Source organism: Chelonia mydas, chromosome 11, assembly GCF_015237465.2.
Source record: "Chelonia mydas isolate rCheMyd1 chromosome 11, rCheMyd1.pri.v2, whole genome shotgun sequence".
Lineage (NCBI taxonomy): Eukaryota > Metazoa > Chordata > Testudines > Cheloniidae > Chelonia > Chelonia mydas.
Window position 1 is genome coordinate 13,525,898 of NC_051251.2, and position 17,389 is coordinate 13,543,286.

A 17,389-nucleotide genomic window follows, 5' to 3' on the forward strand; every position below is an offset into this window, starting at 1 on the left:
GCTTTCATTAATTTTGTCACCTTCCATATTTTTACATTTCACCCCAGTGACTGTTATTGAGTGTGCTTCCTTATCACTGACTACACTTGTGTTGTTACTTATGTCCTGGTTGATTTAATTTTTTTCTATCGTATACTTTTCTTCTCAATGCTTCCACTTTTTAACCACTGATCTATTTTTGTGACATCACCCTTATTTTCTTTTTAACTAAAATTATTTTGTGGTGTAGACCTGAATGGGCAGGTGCCAGTACTACCAGAACCCCCCGCCAGTGAAACGACTCATGGTAGTATATCTTGGCAGGTTTGGGCCTTTGTAAGATGAGTGGAAAAGTAAACCACCTCCACTATGGTTGAATGTTTTTGATGCATTGCATCACAGCCACTTATACGGTGCACAGAGAATGTTGGTGAGACCTACATGAAGGCTCCACCCACGGTGCCCTCCTGTGCATGTCCAGTAGAGGGTTGTGGATGGTGTAACAAGACAGGGCTTCTCCCCTTCTCTCCCAAGGAACCCACTGCCACACCCAGAGTCTCTTTTAGGCCGTTTTATTTTCCAAACTTAAGCCAAAACAACAAACACAGTTCCTCAGCTCACCACAGGCTATAACTTCCAGGAAATTTCTTCTCTTTACCTTTCAGGATCTCACTGCTTCCCCTCCCAGAGGGACCTAGCAATCCAACTGCTACAGCTTCCTAGCTGTGACTCAGTGAGTCACCCTTCTCCAGGCCCAGGTGCCCTCTTTTAAAACTAATTTGGTCAGTTGATGTGGCACAGGTGCACTGACCTGGCTCTTTCTTAAAGGGTCATTGTCACCCTTTAATAGGTGAATATGTGATTCAGTGTGAAAATAAGCAAGTTTACCAATTCTCATTTTTCCCCAGTGGCCTCTCAGCAAGTACTGTATAAAAAATACTTTCATATACTGAAAATGCACTTCCCCCCACCCCACAAATGAGTTTATTTATCAGCAATATAAATTTACTTGCTGATAAGTACTTAAATTGAAGTACTTGCTTGGAGGTGAGCCACTGCATGTGATTCATTTACAATGACATCTAGGTTGCAGAATCTTCTACTTTCTTTTGGCTTTTTGGCAGTGGTGGACAGTTATGTCAAAACCTCATTTTGTTGTAACACTCACCCATTCCTTCCATCCTTTGTACGTTGTCATAACTTACTATGTTTATCAAAAGGTGGGCCTGATCCTGCAGCTCACATGTGACTATCCCCATTGATTCCACTGACTATTGCCTGCCCCTTAGATTGTAAAATCCTGGGGGCAGGAACTCACTCTCTCTTCTATATTGCTGGATAGCACAATGCACACCTATGCCACTGTAAAAACAGTAAAATATCTTTTTTACATATTATCTGTATGTGCAGTAAAGACTGCATGGAATTGCAGAGACAACACGAGACGACTGAAGGAGACCACATTTTTACTTTGTGAAAACTACTTAGCTAATAATCACCAAGTGCACTAACTCAGAGCCATATGTTTTATAACTATAAATTTAAGAAAATTATTTTGTTAATGTAAAACATCATCAGTAAAGTAAAATGTCTACAACAATCAGATCTATATCAGCAGAGAGTACTTCATCCACATGCTGGAAGATACATTGTGATTACAAGCAAAATAAAATAAAAAGCTAAAAGCAATTTAAAATGCAATGCCTATAGGCTTGTGGTACATGCAGTCAAAGACTTGGAACCAGGTCCTGACTTTCAGAGGTGCCAGGCCTCTGGATTCAATGGGAGTTTTGGGCAATACAGAAATACTGTGCTTTTCTTGGAAGAAGTCCTCTAAACTTTATATATGCACCTGTAATCAACTGATATAATTAAGTAAATGCTAAATCTTATAGTGAATAAAGCTTGAAAGCAGTTGGTTGACATCTTTATTCAATTCCTTTTGATTTCAGTTCTTCTCGAACACGTTTCAGATAATTAGGATCAGGATAACCAAACCTAGGGGAAAGAGAGAAGACTTGTTTGGGCCATTTACATAATGAAACAATATTTCCCAATTCTACAGCACCTTCCATTAAAATCTCTTAAAGCACTTTTACAAACATTAGTCTTGCAATGCTCTGTGAAACAAACAGGCCGTAATTTACAGATGAGAAAAGTGAGGCACAGAAAGGTTAAAGCTAAAATTTTCAAAAGCAGCCATTCATTTTGGGTGCCCAAACTGACACCTTGAACTGGATTTTCAGACCTGCTGTGTACCTACAATTCCACTTGTAGTCTATGGCAACTGTGGGCGCTCAGCGACTCTGAAAATAAGGCCCTAATTTTTTCAAAATAGGTACAGTACTCAGGCAGACCCAGGGGTGTCATGGGATGAGGCTACAAAAGTGGTGTCTTTCGTCTCTTTTGATCTCAGGCCATACAGGAACCACTGTGAATCCTGGTACAAATTACAGCATCCTTAGGGTTGTTCTAAGTCAGGGGTCAGCAACCTATGGCACGTGTGCCAAAGACGGCCCGCGAGCCGATTTTTAATGGCACGCTGCTGCCTGCCGGGTCCCAGCCGCCGACCCCACTCAGCCCGCTGCGGAACCCAGGCTGGGACCCCGGCAGGCAGCAGCGTGCCATTAAAAATCCTGCCTGCCCCAGCCCGCTCTTCTGTGCTCCTCCCACATGTGGGGGGCAGGGTGAAGAAGCTTGGTCCTACCAGCTGCTGCTGCAGGTCAGGCAAGCTCCCCCCTCCCCCGCCTTTTCCTCCAAGGTGCTGGGTTCCTGCCCCTCCTCCTCTCCCTCCCTGCCACCGTTTAGCTGATGGCCCTTGTGAGGGAGGGGGAGAAGTGGAGCAGCATGTTCCTGCTCCAGGGAGGAGGCAGAGAAGAGATGGGGATGGGGCCTTGGGGAAGGAGGTGGAATCAGGGCATATCCCCTCCAGCCCCCTGCCATGAGCCACTCTGGGCAGGGGGCTGGGACCACCTCCATGACCCTAGCCCACACCCCCAGCCCTCTGCCCTGACCCCTTCACCCCCCTCACACGCCCCCAGCCCTGACCCCTGCACCCCCCACACATGCCCCCAGCCCTGACCCCTGCACCCCCCGACAACCCCAGCCTTGACTCCAGCACCCCCATGCCCTGACTCCTACACCCCCCAACACTCCCCCAGCCCTCTGCCCTGACTCCTGCAGCCTCCTCACATCCCCCCCAGCCCTCTGCCCTGACTCCAGCACCCCCCTCACACACACCTAGCCCTCTGCCCTGACCCCTGCACCCCCCCAACCCCAGCCTTGACTCCAGCACCCCCCATGCCCTGACTCCTGCACCCCCCTCACACTCTCCCAGCCCTCTGCCCTGACTCCTGCACCCTCCTCACAGACCCCCAGCACTGTGCCCTGACCCCGGCACCCCCCTCACACACACCCAGCCCTCTGCCCTGACCCCTGCACCCCCCCCCACAACCCCAGCCCCCCCAACATACCCAGCCCCCCCCAGCCCTCTGCCCTGACTCCTGCACCCTCCTCACACTCCCCCAACCCTCTGCCCTGACCCCTGCAGCCTCCTCACACACACCTAGACCTCTGCCCTGACCCCTGCACCCCCACAACCCCAGCCTTGACTCCAGCCCCCTCCCCACATACCCAGCCCCCCCCCCAGCCCTCTGCCTTGACTCCTGCACCCTCCTCACCCCCCCCCAGCGCTCTGCCCTGACCCCGGCACCCCCCTCACACCCCCCCAGCTCTCTGCCCTGACCCCTGCACCCCCCCAACCCCAGCCTTGACTCCATCACCCCCCACACATACCCAGCCCCCCCATGCCCTGACTCCTGCACCCTCCTCACACACCACCAGCCTCCTGCCCTGAGTCCTGCACCCCCCCACATACCCAGCCCCCCCCACACCCTATGCCCTGACTCTTGCACCCCCACATTCTCACCCCCACCCAGAGCACCAAACAGGAGCTCCTGCACCCCCCCCCCCACATTCCTACCTGCACCCCTCACACCAAAGGGGAGCTTCCCAGGTAAGCACTCCACACCCAAACCTCCTGCCCCAACCCTGAGCCCCACCCTTCATTCTTGCTCCTGGCCAAACCCTTCACCCCAACCCCCAGCCTGCTCCTTCACCCCCAGCCCTGTGCTCAGTGCACTCCCACCCTCAGCTCAGTGCAGAGAGAGAGGAAGAGAATGGGCTAGAACCAGGGAGAAGGTAGGTACCCACTGTATGTGGGCAGGGCCAGGATCCCAGACCAGCAGCAGGCTGAGCAGGGCCGGCAGCTGGGACCCTGGGTGGCAGGAGCCAGTGGAAGGAACCCCAGACCGGCAGCGGGCTGAGTGGCAGCAGGCTGAGCCGCTCAGCCCACTGCTGGTCTGGGATCCTGGCCGCTGGCCCCGCTCAGCCCGCTGCTGGTCTGCCGGCCCCTTGCCAGGGGTCCCGGCCACAGGCCCTGCTCAGCCTGCTGCCGGCCTAGATGAATGGAACCCCAGGCTGGCAACGGGCTGAGCGGGCCGGTGCCGTAAGATCAGCATTTTAATTTAATTTTAAATGAAGCTTCTTAAACATTTTGAAAACCTTGTTTACTTTACATACAACAATAGTTTAGTTATATAATATATAGACTTATAGAGAGAGACCTTCTAAAAAACGTTAAAATGTATCACTGGCACGCAAAACCTTAAATTAAAGTGAATAAATGAAGACTCGGCACACCACTTCTGAAAGGTTGCTGACCCCTGCTCTAAGTGATGCAGTGGAGCTCTTATGCTAACTGGTGGGGACGTGCCCCGTCTGCCTTACAAATATTTATTTATGAGTATTTCAGATGGTTTACAATAAAACATTTCAATTATAGGATCTTGACATGTAAGTACATACCTTATTACAAAACTACCAATATCTGACAGCATGTTGTATACTAACAGTCCAGTTTATATCATTCCTTTGACCTTTTTTTCAAATGATTTAAAACAGAACTATAACTTGATGTGTGTATATTTAACCATTCATATTCAACTGTTTGAAACCTTTACTGGGAAGCTGAATGTTTTCTGGGGAGGGGAGAAGGAACTCAGGGGCTAGAAGCTTTGGGAAAGCAGGTGGTGTTCAATGGCAGGACCTCAGCCCTGTAATACACAGAACTGCGGTTGTCCCTGCCTCAATGTCCCTGAGTTGGTTCAGGGATGGAACCTATATATGGCAGTCTTCATCTATAACTCCTGACCTCTGGCTGGGTTACTTGTCTCTTCCCCCCTTCCAGGACTAAAAGGAGTCTGGCCCCACCCAAAGTTCTACTGGTCGCATTAGTGGGCTTTCGATCAATCGTTCCAGGAGTTTGGCCGTCCTCTTAGGGCCTCTTCTATCCCCCTTTACAGGTTTCTTCCCTTCTTTCTTCAACAGGGCAGAAGTAAAGTAAATTAGAGCAGGAACACAAAGCCAAAGTCCAGTATTCCTGTTATTGTTTCTACTTCTGGTCAAAGGTCGTGGCAGTCTTCATCCCTGTCAGTGTAGGGTAGGGGACCCAGACTCCTATGGGCCCCAGCCCAGGGACCCTGGGTGATACAGTCAGAAATTTGTTTTGTTCAAATCTCCTGCTGCTTCTCTGAGTTGCTTCCTGCCTGGTAATCTTCTCTGATCCATTCTGGCAGTAAAATGGTTTCTCTGAGCAGCTTCCTCTGGTCTGACCCTGTGGAGCGCCTTCACAGTGGCTGTTTCTCTGGATTGCAGCATTTTACCCTTGCTGTTGTTAGGGTGCCCATTGACTGAAGCTGGGGACATGACTGCTTCCTTTTTAACACTTTAGTGTCCATTCCCTTGTAGGGTCTATATAGCTCATCATAAGGAGGATGTAATTCAGTTACTGTCTGCTGTGTATACCCTTCTTGACTATCTATTGTTCCTCTGAGGACAATATCATTGTGTCAATATCAAAGCATTTCAACTATTTCAAAAAGAAAAGGAGTACTTTTGGCACCTTAGAGACTAACAAATTATTTCAGTATTTCTGTTGTATTGTTTTCCTGTGCCAGGGATATACTATTACTTTCATTCATTTTTAGTGAGTTTGTCTGGCACTGCTCTCACACTGACATGGCTCTTATATGCCTTAGGTTGCAAAGAGCAGTGGGGTACTGGCCAATTACCCAGATTCTACAGCACCTAGGGATTCCCCACTGCATGGGGAAACTTCGCTTGCTCCAGTAGGGCTGCTTTATGGCCCGTGACAGCAAATCGGTGCAAAAGGGCCAAACTGGGAGCCAGGTTTGGCCCCACATCTTCTTTCTTTTAGTCTTATCCCCTATCACAAGAACATCTTTTCTCCTCGATAGTTTATACAGTAATATAGTTTACTATTTTCTCATGATAGTGTAGAGAAGTTCATTAATATAGTGCTAACCACTGTAATACTGTGGGTTACACAAATACTTGCACTAAACCCCGTAGATAGTACATACAATTTCTGAGCTCCAGTAACTTGTTTTCTTGTTAAACAACATACAAAACTCTAATGCTGTAATTTTAAAAAAACTGCCTGATTTGTGCATTTTGTAGTGAAGGATGTCTCACTCTGTGAAAAAAATTACTTCCATGGGCTGCCAGTTTATAATTCAGAATAAAACTAAAAACATGAAGAAGACTGGATGGTTCAAAGGACTCATAAAAGGATAAAAGAGCTTTTCATTGATATGTCACTGGTATGACTATGGCTCAGGTTAGGTCTATACGGACCATGAATCATAAGCACTCATACCACCAAAACTGTCAATGACAACTGAAACCATTGTTGGCAACCTCAGAAAAGAGGCCAAGGACACAAAGACTGAAGACCCCAAGGAGATACTACCTTTTCGTCAGAGATGCGATACATTTGAGGGGATGTTTGCACGTCTCATCTATGTTGTACCATTTTCTATGGATAAAAACAGTCTTCAAAGCTCTGTCCACGAGAAGTGAACTGCTGCAACTTGCAACAGAGTGACTTCTCTTGTACAAGCTGCAACTGAGCACAGCATCTACCCCAGCCATCCTGTTTTGAGTGCACACAGTGCTCTGCACCCACAAGCAGCACTCCTTGCAAGTGGTGCAGGATATAGGTGCAAGTGGTGCACCTACCTCACAATTCCTAGCACAGCTTCCTAGAGCAGGTGCATTAATGTCTATGGTCTACAGCGTATATGGCCACCTGTTTACATTTTGGGTTTGTTCCAATGGATGCTTCTAATAGTTCTGGCCTGTCCAAAGACATACACATGCACTATGAGGGGAAGGGCCTATGCCCTGTTACTCCCTCACCCTTGCAGATACAATGGTGGAGAGTCATCAGGATCTCTCAAGGTGCTGCTAGACTGACTCTGGGCCTGGAGATCCAGACCATATTGCAATGATCATCTAGGACAGTGGTTTTCTAACTTTTTTTTCTGGTGACCCAGTTGAAGAAAATTGTTGATGCCTGCGACCCAGCGGAGCTGGGGATGAGGAGTTTGGAGTGTGGGACGGGCTCAGGGCTGCGGAGTTGGGCTGGGAATAAGGAGTTCAGGGTGTGAGAGGGGTCTCTGGGATGGGGCAAGGGGTTGGGGTGCAGGTTCTGGGGTGGGGCCAGGGATGAGGGGCCTGGGATGCAGGAGGGGGCTCCGGGTCTGCGGGGGGGGGAGGGGGAGGAGGCTCAAGGCTCTGGCAGAAGGTTGGGGATGAGGGCTCTGAACTGGGGTTCAGGCTCTGGGGTGGGGCTCAGGGATGTGGCAGATGGTTGGGGTGAGGGCTCTGAGCTGGGGATGCAGGCTCTGGGGTGGGGCCCAGGATGACAGGTTTGGGATGCAGGAAGGGGCTCCAGGTTTGGGGGGGCACTCAGGGCTGGGGAAGGGGATTGGGATTGGGGCATGGGCTTACCTTGAGCAGCTCCCGATCAGCGGCGCAGCAGGGGTGCTAAGGCAGGCTTCCTGCCTGTCCTGGCACTGCAGGCCACACTGCGCCCCGGAAGCGGCCAGCAGCAGGTCCGGCTCCTAGGCGGAGACGCGTGGCTTTCACCTGCAGGCACCGCCCCCACAGCTCCCGTTGGCTGGTTTCCAGCCAGTGGGAGTGCGGAGCCAGTGCTCAGGGTGGGGGCAGCGTGTGGAACCCCGTGGGGCCCCTCACCCCAACCTTAGGAGCTGGACCTGCTGCTGGCTGCTTCCAGGGCACAGTGCAGTGTCAGAACACGTAGGGACTAGCCTGCCTTAGCCGGGCAGCACCGCCGATGGGACTTTTAACGGCCCAGTCAGCGGTGCTGACCAGAGCCGCTGCGACCCAATAGTGGGTCGCGACCTGCAGTTTGAAAACCACTGATCTAGGAGGTGAGAAGATTGGATTCATTTACATATTCAATTATTTTGAAATTTGACTCTTTAATTTGACTGATTATTCTGTTTTGGTATATATGTATTTATTTATGCCCTTGGGTGGAGCCTCATAGGACAAACAAATAATTTAAAAACTAATTTTGTACGTGTCATAAATATAAAGGGAAGGGTAACCACCTTTCTGTCCATAGTGCTATAAAATCCCTCCTGGCCAGAAGCAAAACCCTTTCACCTGTAAAGGGTTAAGAAGCTAAGATAACCTCGCTAGCACCTGACCAAAATGACCAATGAGGAGACAAGATACTTTCAAACGGGGGAAGGGGGGACAAAGGGTCTGTCTGTCTGTGTGATGCTTTTGCTGGGAACAGATCAGAAATGCAGCTCAGAACTCCTGTAAAAAGTTAGTAAGTAATCTAGCTAGAAATGCATTAGATTTCCTTTTGTTTAACGGCTGGTAAAATAAGCTGTGCTGAATGGAATGTATATTCCTGTTTTTGCGTCTTTTTGTAACTTAAGGTTTTGCCTAGAGGGATTCTCTATGTTTTGAATCTGATTACCCTGTAAGGTATTTACCATCCTGATTTTACAGAGGTGATTCTTTTACGTTTTCTTTAATTAAAATTCTTTTTTTAAGAACCTGATTGCCTTTTCATTGTTCTTAAGATCCAAGGGTTTGGGTCTGTGTTCACCTGTGCAAGTTGGTGAGGATTTTTATCAAGCCTTCCCCAGGAAAGGGGGTGTAGGGCTTGGGGGGATATTTTGGGGGAAGACGTCTCCAAGTGGGCTCTTTCCCTGTTCTTTGTTTAACACGCTTGGTGGTGGCAGCATAGGGTTCAAGGACAAGGCAAAGTTTGTACCTTGAGGAAGTTTTTAACCTAAGCTGGTAAGAATAAGCTTAGGGGGTCTTTCATGCGGGTCCCCACATCTGTACCCTAGAGTTCAGAGTGGGGAAGGAACCTTGACAGTACCAAATGTGTATGTTTTTACAGAATGTTAATATGGTATTTTTCATTCTGTATCTGGGATATGTGCTGAAGTGGGAGTTGGGGTGTGGGTTCTTGGGGGATGCGTAAAGCTGAAACAGGTGGAGGACCACCACATCTGCTCTCAGACTTGCTTGTTCTGAAGAAAGGAGGGTACTTTACAGCCAGCAGAGATCAGTTGAGTAGCTACTTGGGTGCCTTTTGCCATATATGCAGCTAGTAGGTGAGTGGCTTGACAGGTGACAGAGCCAGTGCCATTAATTGTGAGTGTCACAAAGGGTGTATCATAAATATAAAGGAAAGAGTAGCATAAAATCCCTCCTTGCAGCTGTATTGAATCACTTTACCTGTAAGGGGTTAAGAAGCTCAAATAACCTGGTTGGCACCTGACCAAAAAGACCAATAAGGAAAGAAGATACTTTCAAATCTGGGCGGGGGAGATTTTGTTTGTGCTCTCTTTGTTTGTTCCCTCTCTGGACAGAGAGAGAGAGAGACCAGGCAAGAAATGATCCATCTAAGATTACAAAAATTGTAAGTAAGGCAAGGAAATGCGTTAGGTTACCTTTTGTTTCAGCTTGTGAATTTTCCCTATACTAAGAGGTAGTTTTATTCCTGTTTTTATAACTGTGAAGCTGAGTCCAGAGAGGAGTCCTCTGTGTTTTAAATCTTTTTATGACACTGTAAAGTTACCTTCCATCCTGATTTTGCAGGTGTGATCCTTTTACTTTTTTCTTCATAATAAAGATCTTCTTTTAAGAACCTGATTGATTTTAGTGTCCTAAAGATAAAGGGTCTGGTCTGTACTTACATTAAAGGCAATTGGTTGGTATATTATTCTCAAACTTCCCCAGGAAAGGGGGTGAAGGAGCTTGGGGAGATATTTTGGGGGAATAGGGATTCCAAGTGACCCTTCCCTGAATTTTTATTTAAATCAATTGGTGGTGGCAGCAATACCATCCAAGGACAAGGAAAGGAATTTGTGCCTTGGGGAAGTTTTTAACCTAAGCTGGTAGAATATAAGCTTAGGGGGTCTTTCATGAGGGTCCCCACATCTGTACCCCAGAGTTCAAACTGGGGAGGGAACCCTGACACGGTGCAATGGAGAATTATATTTGGAGGAATAACGGCATTGTTGTATCTACTGTGCTTGCATTCCCTGACCACACCGGCTCTGCAACAATACAGTGACTGAGTGGAGCATGTAATGGTGCTTAGCCTTGCCTAGAGTAGGTAAAATTGCTTTGGTGGTGTTAATGCCTGTGCATTGCTGAAAGAAGTTTTGTGCATGGATACAAGGGGCCTGTTTCTCCACTGCCTTGCACCTTGTGTAGTTATTTACACCAGTGCAAACTGAGTGTAAAATGTATCAAATCAGGATTCTTACAGCAACCCACTTTTCACAGTCGTAAATGACAACACAAGGTGCAAGGCAGTCGAGAGTGTGACCCAAGATGTTTTACACAAGTGCTAGTAACTTGCAATGGTGTTAGCAATGCCAAAATTATTTAGTAGAAAGAAGGTTCAGGCCTGTCAATCCAGCATCTTTGGCAAGCATTAAATTCACTTAAAAATACTCACATTTCAGGTCCCCCAGATATGCTTGTTTTATGGTGAATATCATTCCAGGTGATCATATCATTTGCACCAGAAGTACGGGATTGCCCCACCGTGAAGATCAATCTTTGGTCAAAGGCCCTTTTAAGCAGGTGCAAAATTTCTCTTCCTTCCTTGTTGTCAGGTAAGTATGCTGTTCGACTTGTTCCAAAATATCGTCTGCCTGGGTTTGGATGGTTTTTCTGTTTTGTAAAGAATACAACACAAATGGTCTGTAAACCCAAGGCCCTTGATTTTTGGCTCTTTAAAAAAAATTTCTTGAGAATGTATCAGTATTTATTACAATTAAAAAAAAAATGGGGAGAAGGGCAGCAGGACGGGAAATCAGTAAAAATCAAAAGTGAAGGACAGCAGGCAGGAGGGTGATGCTTGGTACTCACAGGGGTAGAGGGATGCCCGCTACATCCTGGTACTGGGTAGGTTTGGAGCAGTGCCAAGTACTTACAGGGTGCGGCAGGGGACCTCATGATATAGCAGTTGAGGAAGCCTTCCACACCCTATGGGCCTGTCACTGCAGTGGTCAGGCAGCTTCAGCTGCCAGGTCCCTTCCCAGGTCTGCTCTCCCACTGAGCAGAGGGAGCCATGCTGAAGGGTGATGGCCAGGAGGGGAGCAGAAGACTGTGCCCTGTGAGTACTGGCTCCCCTGCCAGACAGAGCTCCCTCCCGACCCTTTAGAGAAAGTGGAAGGGACCATGCTGAAGGACTGCGGTCAGGAGGGTGTCTGTCCGATAGAGAGGCTAGTACTCATAGGGCGCAGCGTTCAACTCCCTGTAGGCCTGTTGCTGCAGCTGGGCAGTCTTGGCTGATGGGACCCAGCTCCCTGCTGTCTCTGAAAAATTCATGGGTTCCAAAAAAGCCAAAAAGTTTGGGTGAAAAATTGGTAATGCCTGAAAACTGACTTTTTCAAAACCCCAGAATTTTTCAGAGAAAATCAGTAAATACCCAAAACAAAGGGCCTTATATATACACCATAGATATACTACAAATGTGTGAAAACGAATCTGTCACCTCAATTTCTGCAATGCTCTTTATTCCCATCTCCCCAAATCCATTCTCCAACTCCTTCAGTCTGTTCAAAATCACATTGCATGCTTAATTTTGACTTTGCCTTTCTATTTACACATCTTCTCTTTCACCTCTTCACTGGTTTCCTGTGTATCTGAGGTATCACTGAAATTCATCCTCACTTTCAATAGCCTCACCAGAACTGTTCCTTGTTAGGGCATCTCATCTCTCCTTTCTTCCCTGCCCATCCCCTTCATTCAGTTTCTCACATTTTCTTGTCTCAATTAATTAATTCATTGTTGTTTCTAAATATCATGTTCTTGCTCTCCTAGCTCTCTGGAGTTCTCCCTTCCTCCTCTCCCTTTGCTTTTCTACTGATGTCACTGCAAGTGTTATTTGGTCTGCAGTAGTACCTAAGTGTCTTGATCAGGGCCCTACTGTGCTAGATGCTGTAAAAACACATAACATAATCCAAAGCCCTTACAATCATTTCCTCCCCACAATGAACTACACACGTCTGTAGCCAAGTGCTGGGCCTGATTCCCCCCTCACAGCAGTTTTACACCAGCATCACTTCACTGATTTCAATGGAGTTATTTCAGATTTACACCTACATGAAAGGAGAAACAGGCTCATTGCGTATAACAGTGAGGGCTACCATTTTGGTTTTGTCTTTCATTTGTATTGATTAATATTTGATATTTTTGTGTTTCCCTTATAGCTCTGATCCAGCATTGGGTGTTAGTACTGCATATTAATGGAAGTCCATAAAGAAATATCATATTATGTGATGTGATATGAGATCCTATTTGGAAAACTGGGATTTGTAATGTATATTCAGAGTACCAGAGCCTAACAAAAATACTGGAATAAATATCTCCTGGATTAAAAAAAAAACCTCTTTAGGATTGGAAAAATATTGGATTCTATCTTCGATTTCGGTTTTCTTAACAAACACCTTTCACACACTTTCAAATATACTTACCGTTTGAACCCCATCTGGCATATAATAGTCAATCTTAATAGTCCCACACTGAGGATAGCCAGTGACTGGATAAGGAAGCTTTGAGAAAGACATTGTTCCCTCTGGCTGATTTCCTTGTATGAGTCCATAGAATGTATTACAGACAGGACAGGCAGGCTTATACTTCATTGCCTCTTGGATGCATGCTTTGCAAAATTCATGTTTGCACTTTTGCAGTACTTCTTTTTGATAGATTTTATCCATGCAAATGGCACACTCATCTTTGGCTTCCTCTCCTCCTGCTAACTTTGGACTAGGTTGTTCTTTGGGAGGAACTCTATTCATTTTCCTATCATCATCTGCATCCTGGGAAGTTCCTGTAGCACCTCTCCAGCTGGTACCATAAGTAGGAGCTGTCCCTTCTTTAATCTTTACAGGGCCTTCAATGTAAAGAAAGCTCCTGATGTGCTTTTCAGCAGCATGCAGAAGATCTGGTAAACCTTTTAAACCGAGTTTCTCCTCCTTTTTTTTAAGTATTATACCTGGGTTTTCCAGTTGTAGTTTATTAAAGTGTTTATTCAGCTGTTTTTTCTGATCACCTGAAAGTTTCAAGCAGAGGTCTTTTTCAATTATCATTGCTGAGGCCTTCTGAAATGCACTAATGAAGCTTTCATAAGCATGTGCAGACATATCTGAATCTTTGTTCTTAGGTTTAAATATGATGCATGCTCTCTGGTTCTGTGGAGAGTCCTTGTTTTCTATTATGGTATCAAATGTTTGATTTATCAGTTCAATTTCTTTACTTAATATTGTTTTCAAGAGTTTAAGCCTAACAGAATCAACTTCAATTCCATTCCTATATGTGTAAGCTTCAGACGTTATTTTCACAGGTTTTTCAAGTGGGCTGTTCACATTTTTTTCATCAAAAAATTTTTTCGCAGCCAAAATCTCATGTGCTGGACCACGCAGTATTACTGTATTTCCTTCATTTTTGGCAAGAAGATTCCTATACCTGGTATTTAATTTCTGTAGTGTTTCATTTAACTGGGAACTGTTTGTCAAATAAACTTTTTCTTGTTTTAAATCTGCTATTCCTTTCTGAAAATCAGTGATAAAAGACTGCTGAGCTCTCTCTACTAATCCAGAACTCCCAACAGATATGAAGTATACTGAAGTGAGTCCATTGTCATGCTCTTTGCTTTTTATCTTTACGTTGAAACGTTGCTGTAATTCTTTAATTCGTTCTTCATAGACATGGTTAAAGTATTCATAGAGAGCTGACGGAACTTCAATATTGTTCACTTCATCCAAACCATTCTCATTCACATCTTCCAAATCATTCTTTCTTTCAAAGTGTGAAAAATCAGTGTGTTGGTCATTTTTTATAAGGAGTTTATCAAAATAGTGATACACTTTTTCAATATCTGCATAGTCTCCTGTCACTTTCTCGATGCTGTGGTCACTAGAATTTTTTTCTATTTTTAAGTTTGGGCACAGAATGGTCACTTGTTGTCTTTGCTGTTTAGTGAACAGGTCGGTATTCAAGGTTGCAGACACGTGGAGAAAAATCTGAAAATGAAAGAACAAGCAGAGATCATTAGCAGCTTTCCTAAAATTCTCAGCTTGTTCTTTCAAATATTTAACTAAAAAATCTTTCTACACTAGTTCTCAGTTTGCCAAGATTATTTTGTTCTTACTATATATAAACACTCTTGCATATAGTCTTCTTTGAACTCATGTATACTGATATACTGCCATTAGTATCCCTATGTACACATGCATGAGAACCAATCTTGCTCCCAATGAAATCTGGAAAAACTCCCATCTTCTAATGGGAACTGCAGTGGGGCAATGTAGAGGCCATCCACAGCTCTCTCTTAAATTGAGACCCAGTGCACATTAGCACAACATAAAAAGCAACTCATGATCTACTTTGCTGGTACATATTATTCCTTATCCCACAGGAACTAAGAACCATCACAAACCTCATGACTCCAAGTGCAAGGTACACTTCTTTGACCTGCCTTCCCTACCAAAAACAGACAGAGCAGTACAGACATTCAAAAACAAATAAACAACCAAACAACCCAAAACAAAACCCCACCAAAACAAAGCACTACATTAGATGAGAGAATGAACCACTTGTCATAGATGTGCCTGACACTTATTGTATACTGGAATGTGCTCAGATTCTACGATGACAAGAGCAGTGTAAGAACCTATATGGAATAGAATATCTGATTGTATTTATTAGTTCCTTTGAAAGGGTTCCTGTACGTGCCTCAGTAGCAGCCAGGCATACAAATTGGTTCTGAAAAATATAAATGTCCCCCAATTTCAGAGGACATGCACATGCCACAAACATAATTATGACTGCAAATCCCTACCACTGCATTACAAGTCACCATGCCATACTGTGTGCCTATATGTTAATTAGGAGTATGGACATGTCTCAGTGCTTGCTGACCATGAAGTTTATAAATCTAATGCACAGTAACAATTTCCAACTCTTCTATTCTGGCTAGAAGGTGAAATGAGCTCTTTCTCTCCAACTGGTGTATGGCAGCAGAGGTGTACATGTGTAAGTCATGAGAATGTGAGAGCGTGGTGAGTTATTTTTTCTATATTAAACATACCTTTTCAGTAAATGCTGTAGAAGATGAACTGGCATCATGTTTTTCACCAAGCTGTTTATCAGATTTCTTCTGAAGTTGTGAAAAGCCTGAGGTACTAGATTGGCCCGACGATTGTATTGTAGGCTGGCTTTCTCCATGATCCTCTATCTCTGAATCTGCCTGGATAAATATCTTCAGACTTTTGCCATCAATTTCTAGGGCATGGTCTTCACGTGATTTCACACAGTTCTTATCTATTGTGAGGTGGGAATAAATTGGGGGAGGAGAAGGGAACCTCTGCTTATTCTGGTGTATCAATGAACACTAAACAGTCATTCTCCATTGCTTTGCTCCTGTGTAGTCATTTTCACATGTGCAAAATGAGTGTAAAAGGCTAACATTCTGATCTGGTATGGTTTTACACCCACTCTGCACCCCTATGAATGATTACACAAGGGGAAAGGAAGAAGAAAAAAAACCCCCAAGGAATTCACACATACCGTATATACTGTGAATTTTAAGGTTTGAAACAAAATGAGTTCAAGCCTCTTTTGTACTGCCCCAGTGCTGGGGCCCTTAGGTGCTGGCCCAGGCCATGGCACAAATTAGGGCCCACCATCTAACTGTTATACTGTATAGCACTTTTCATCTGTGCATCTCAAAGAGAACTATGCTGGTTGTCAATGGCTACTAAGGTTCCCATCCATGTTCCCTTCTCCCTGACCATGTCCCTACACCCAGGACCAAGATGTGGGTAACAGAGGAGCAGTTATGGGAGTTTTACATCACTCAAAGTTTGCTCTACACAGAGTAGTACAGCCGGCACTTGGCACAGCTAGCATGCCACTGACCCAGAGAGGTTCACAGCTGGGGTGCTGCCTAGGGGCATTAGGAAGTATACCACAGGTGGCTACGGCTGGCACATCACCACCCTGCTGAATATCACAGCTGATATGCCACCCATTGCCCCTGCTGAGTAGCAGCTTGCAAAATGTTTCAAGGGGCACAGCCTGCTGCCATGCCGAGTGACACAGTTGACATGCTGTTGGCAAACTGTCACGCTGCACCATGGGCGCACACTATCCCTGGTGGGCTGCTGCCATGCCATGCCGTTGAGTGACAGGACTGGCACTCTACATCACTGGGGGCATGGATGGCACACCCCGCGTTCTCCCACCTCTAGGGCATGGCTAGCACTCCCAGGCTGCACCCCTCACAGGCCTGGGACACGCCCGGCTTGCACACACAGACACAGAGGGCACGGCGGGCACACCCTGTGGACCACCACCCCCAGGGCATGGCTAGCACACCCCCCCCAGCCCCCTTTGGGGCTGGCATGCACTGACATGCTGTTGAGCTAAATGGCGGCCCCCCCCCCCCAGCCTGGCACCCCCGCCCCCCTCGAGAAGCCAGAGTGGAGTGGGCCATGCCCTCCCCTCAGCGAGGCGCCGAGGGCACCAGCCAGCACCCGGGGCCGGGCCGGGCCGGGCCGCGCACCCCCCTCACCTTTCTCCGAGCGGAAGCACACCAGGTAGGCGCCCGGCTCGGGGCCCCGCTCCACCTCGCACTCGCCTCCCCCGGAGCGCTTGGCGGACTGGAAGTAGCTCTCCAGCTTGAGCCGCAGCTTGTCGCTGGACCGGGCCGCGGGAGAGACCCGCACCAGGAGCGGGGCCGGGAGGGCGGCCATAGCGCGCGGGGCCTGGCGCTGGCGGCTAACTTTCGCTTTCGATTCCCAGCGTCGGTGGCAGACAGCAGAAACTCCACGCCGCGCGCCGGGCCGGCCCGCCTGCCAGGTACCGGGGCCACCCCGTCACGCGGCGCGTGTGGCGGAGTCGGGTTGGGGCGGGCCGGGCGCGCTAGGGCCCCCCCGGGCGCTGCTGAGGCGCGGGCCCCGGGGCTGGGGTG

At 47.0% G+C, this 17,389-nt stretch overlaps 2 protein-coding genes across 4 annotated transcripts in view; one reads left to right on the forward strand and one right to left on the reverse strand.

Moving 5' to 3' along the window:
- The window catches only part of PARP9 (poly(ADP-ribose) polymerase family member 9), a 53,654-nt gene that overhangs the window by 4,378 nt on the left and 31,887 nt on the right, over positions 1-17,389 (forward strand). Inside the window, exon 1 of one of the 3 annotated variants that reach the window (XM_037911974.2) lies at positions 17,150-17,277. The exons of 1 other annotated variant lie outside the window; for it this stretch is intronic. The gene's annotated coding sequence lies outside the window, so the exon portion shown is untranslated. Of the gene's footprint in view, positions 1-17,149; positions 17,278-17,389 lie in introns of those variants that run through there. One more of the 3 variants, XM_043524963.1, reaches the window with a different exon arrangement.
- On the reverse strand, positions 1,429-17,171 carry DTX3L (deltex E3 ubiquitin ligase 3L). The gene is made up of 5 exons (XM_037911977.2): positions 16,991-17,171; positions 15,506-15,738; positions 12,891-14,438; positions 10,865-11,082; positions 1,429-1,977 (listed from the first exon to the last, which is right to left on the reverse strand). The coding sequence occupies exons 1-5, from the start codon at positions 17,169-17,171 to the stop codon at positions 1,908-1,910; spliced, it is 2,250 nt and encodes a 749-aa protein (XP_037767905.1). The 3' UTR covers positions 1,429-1,907.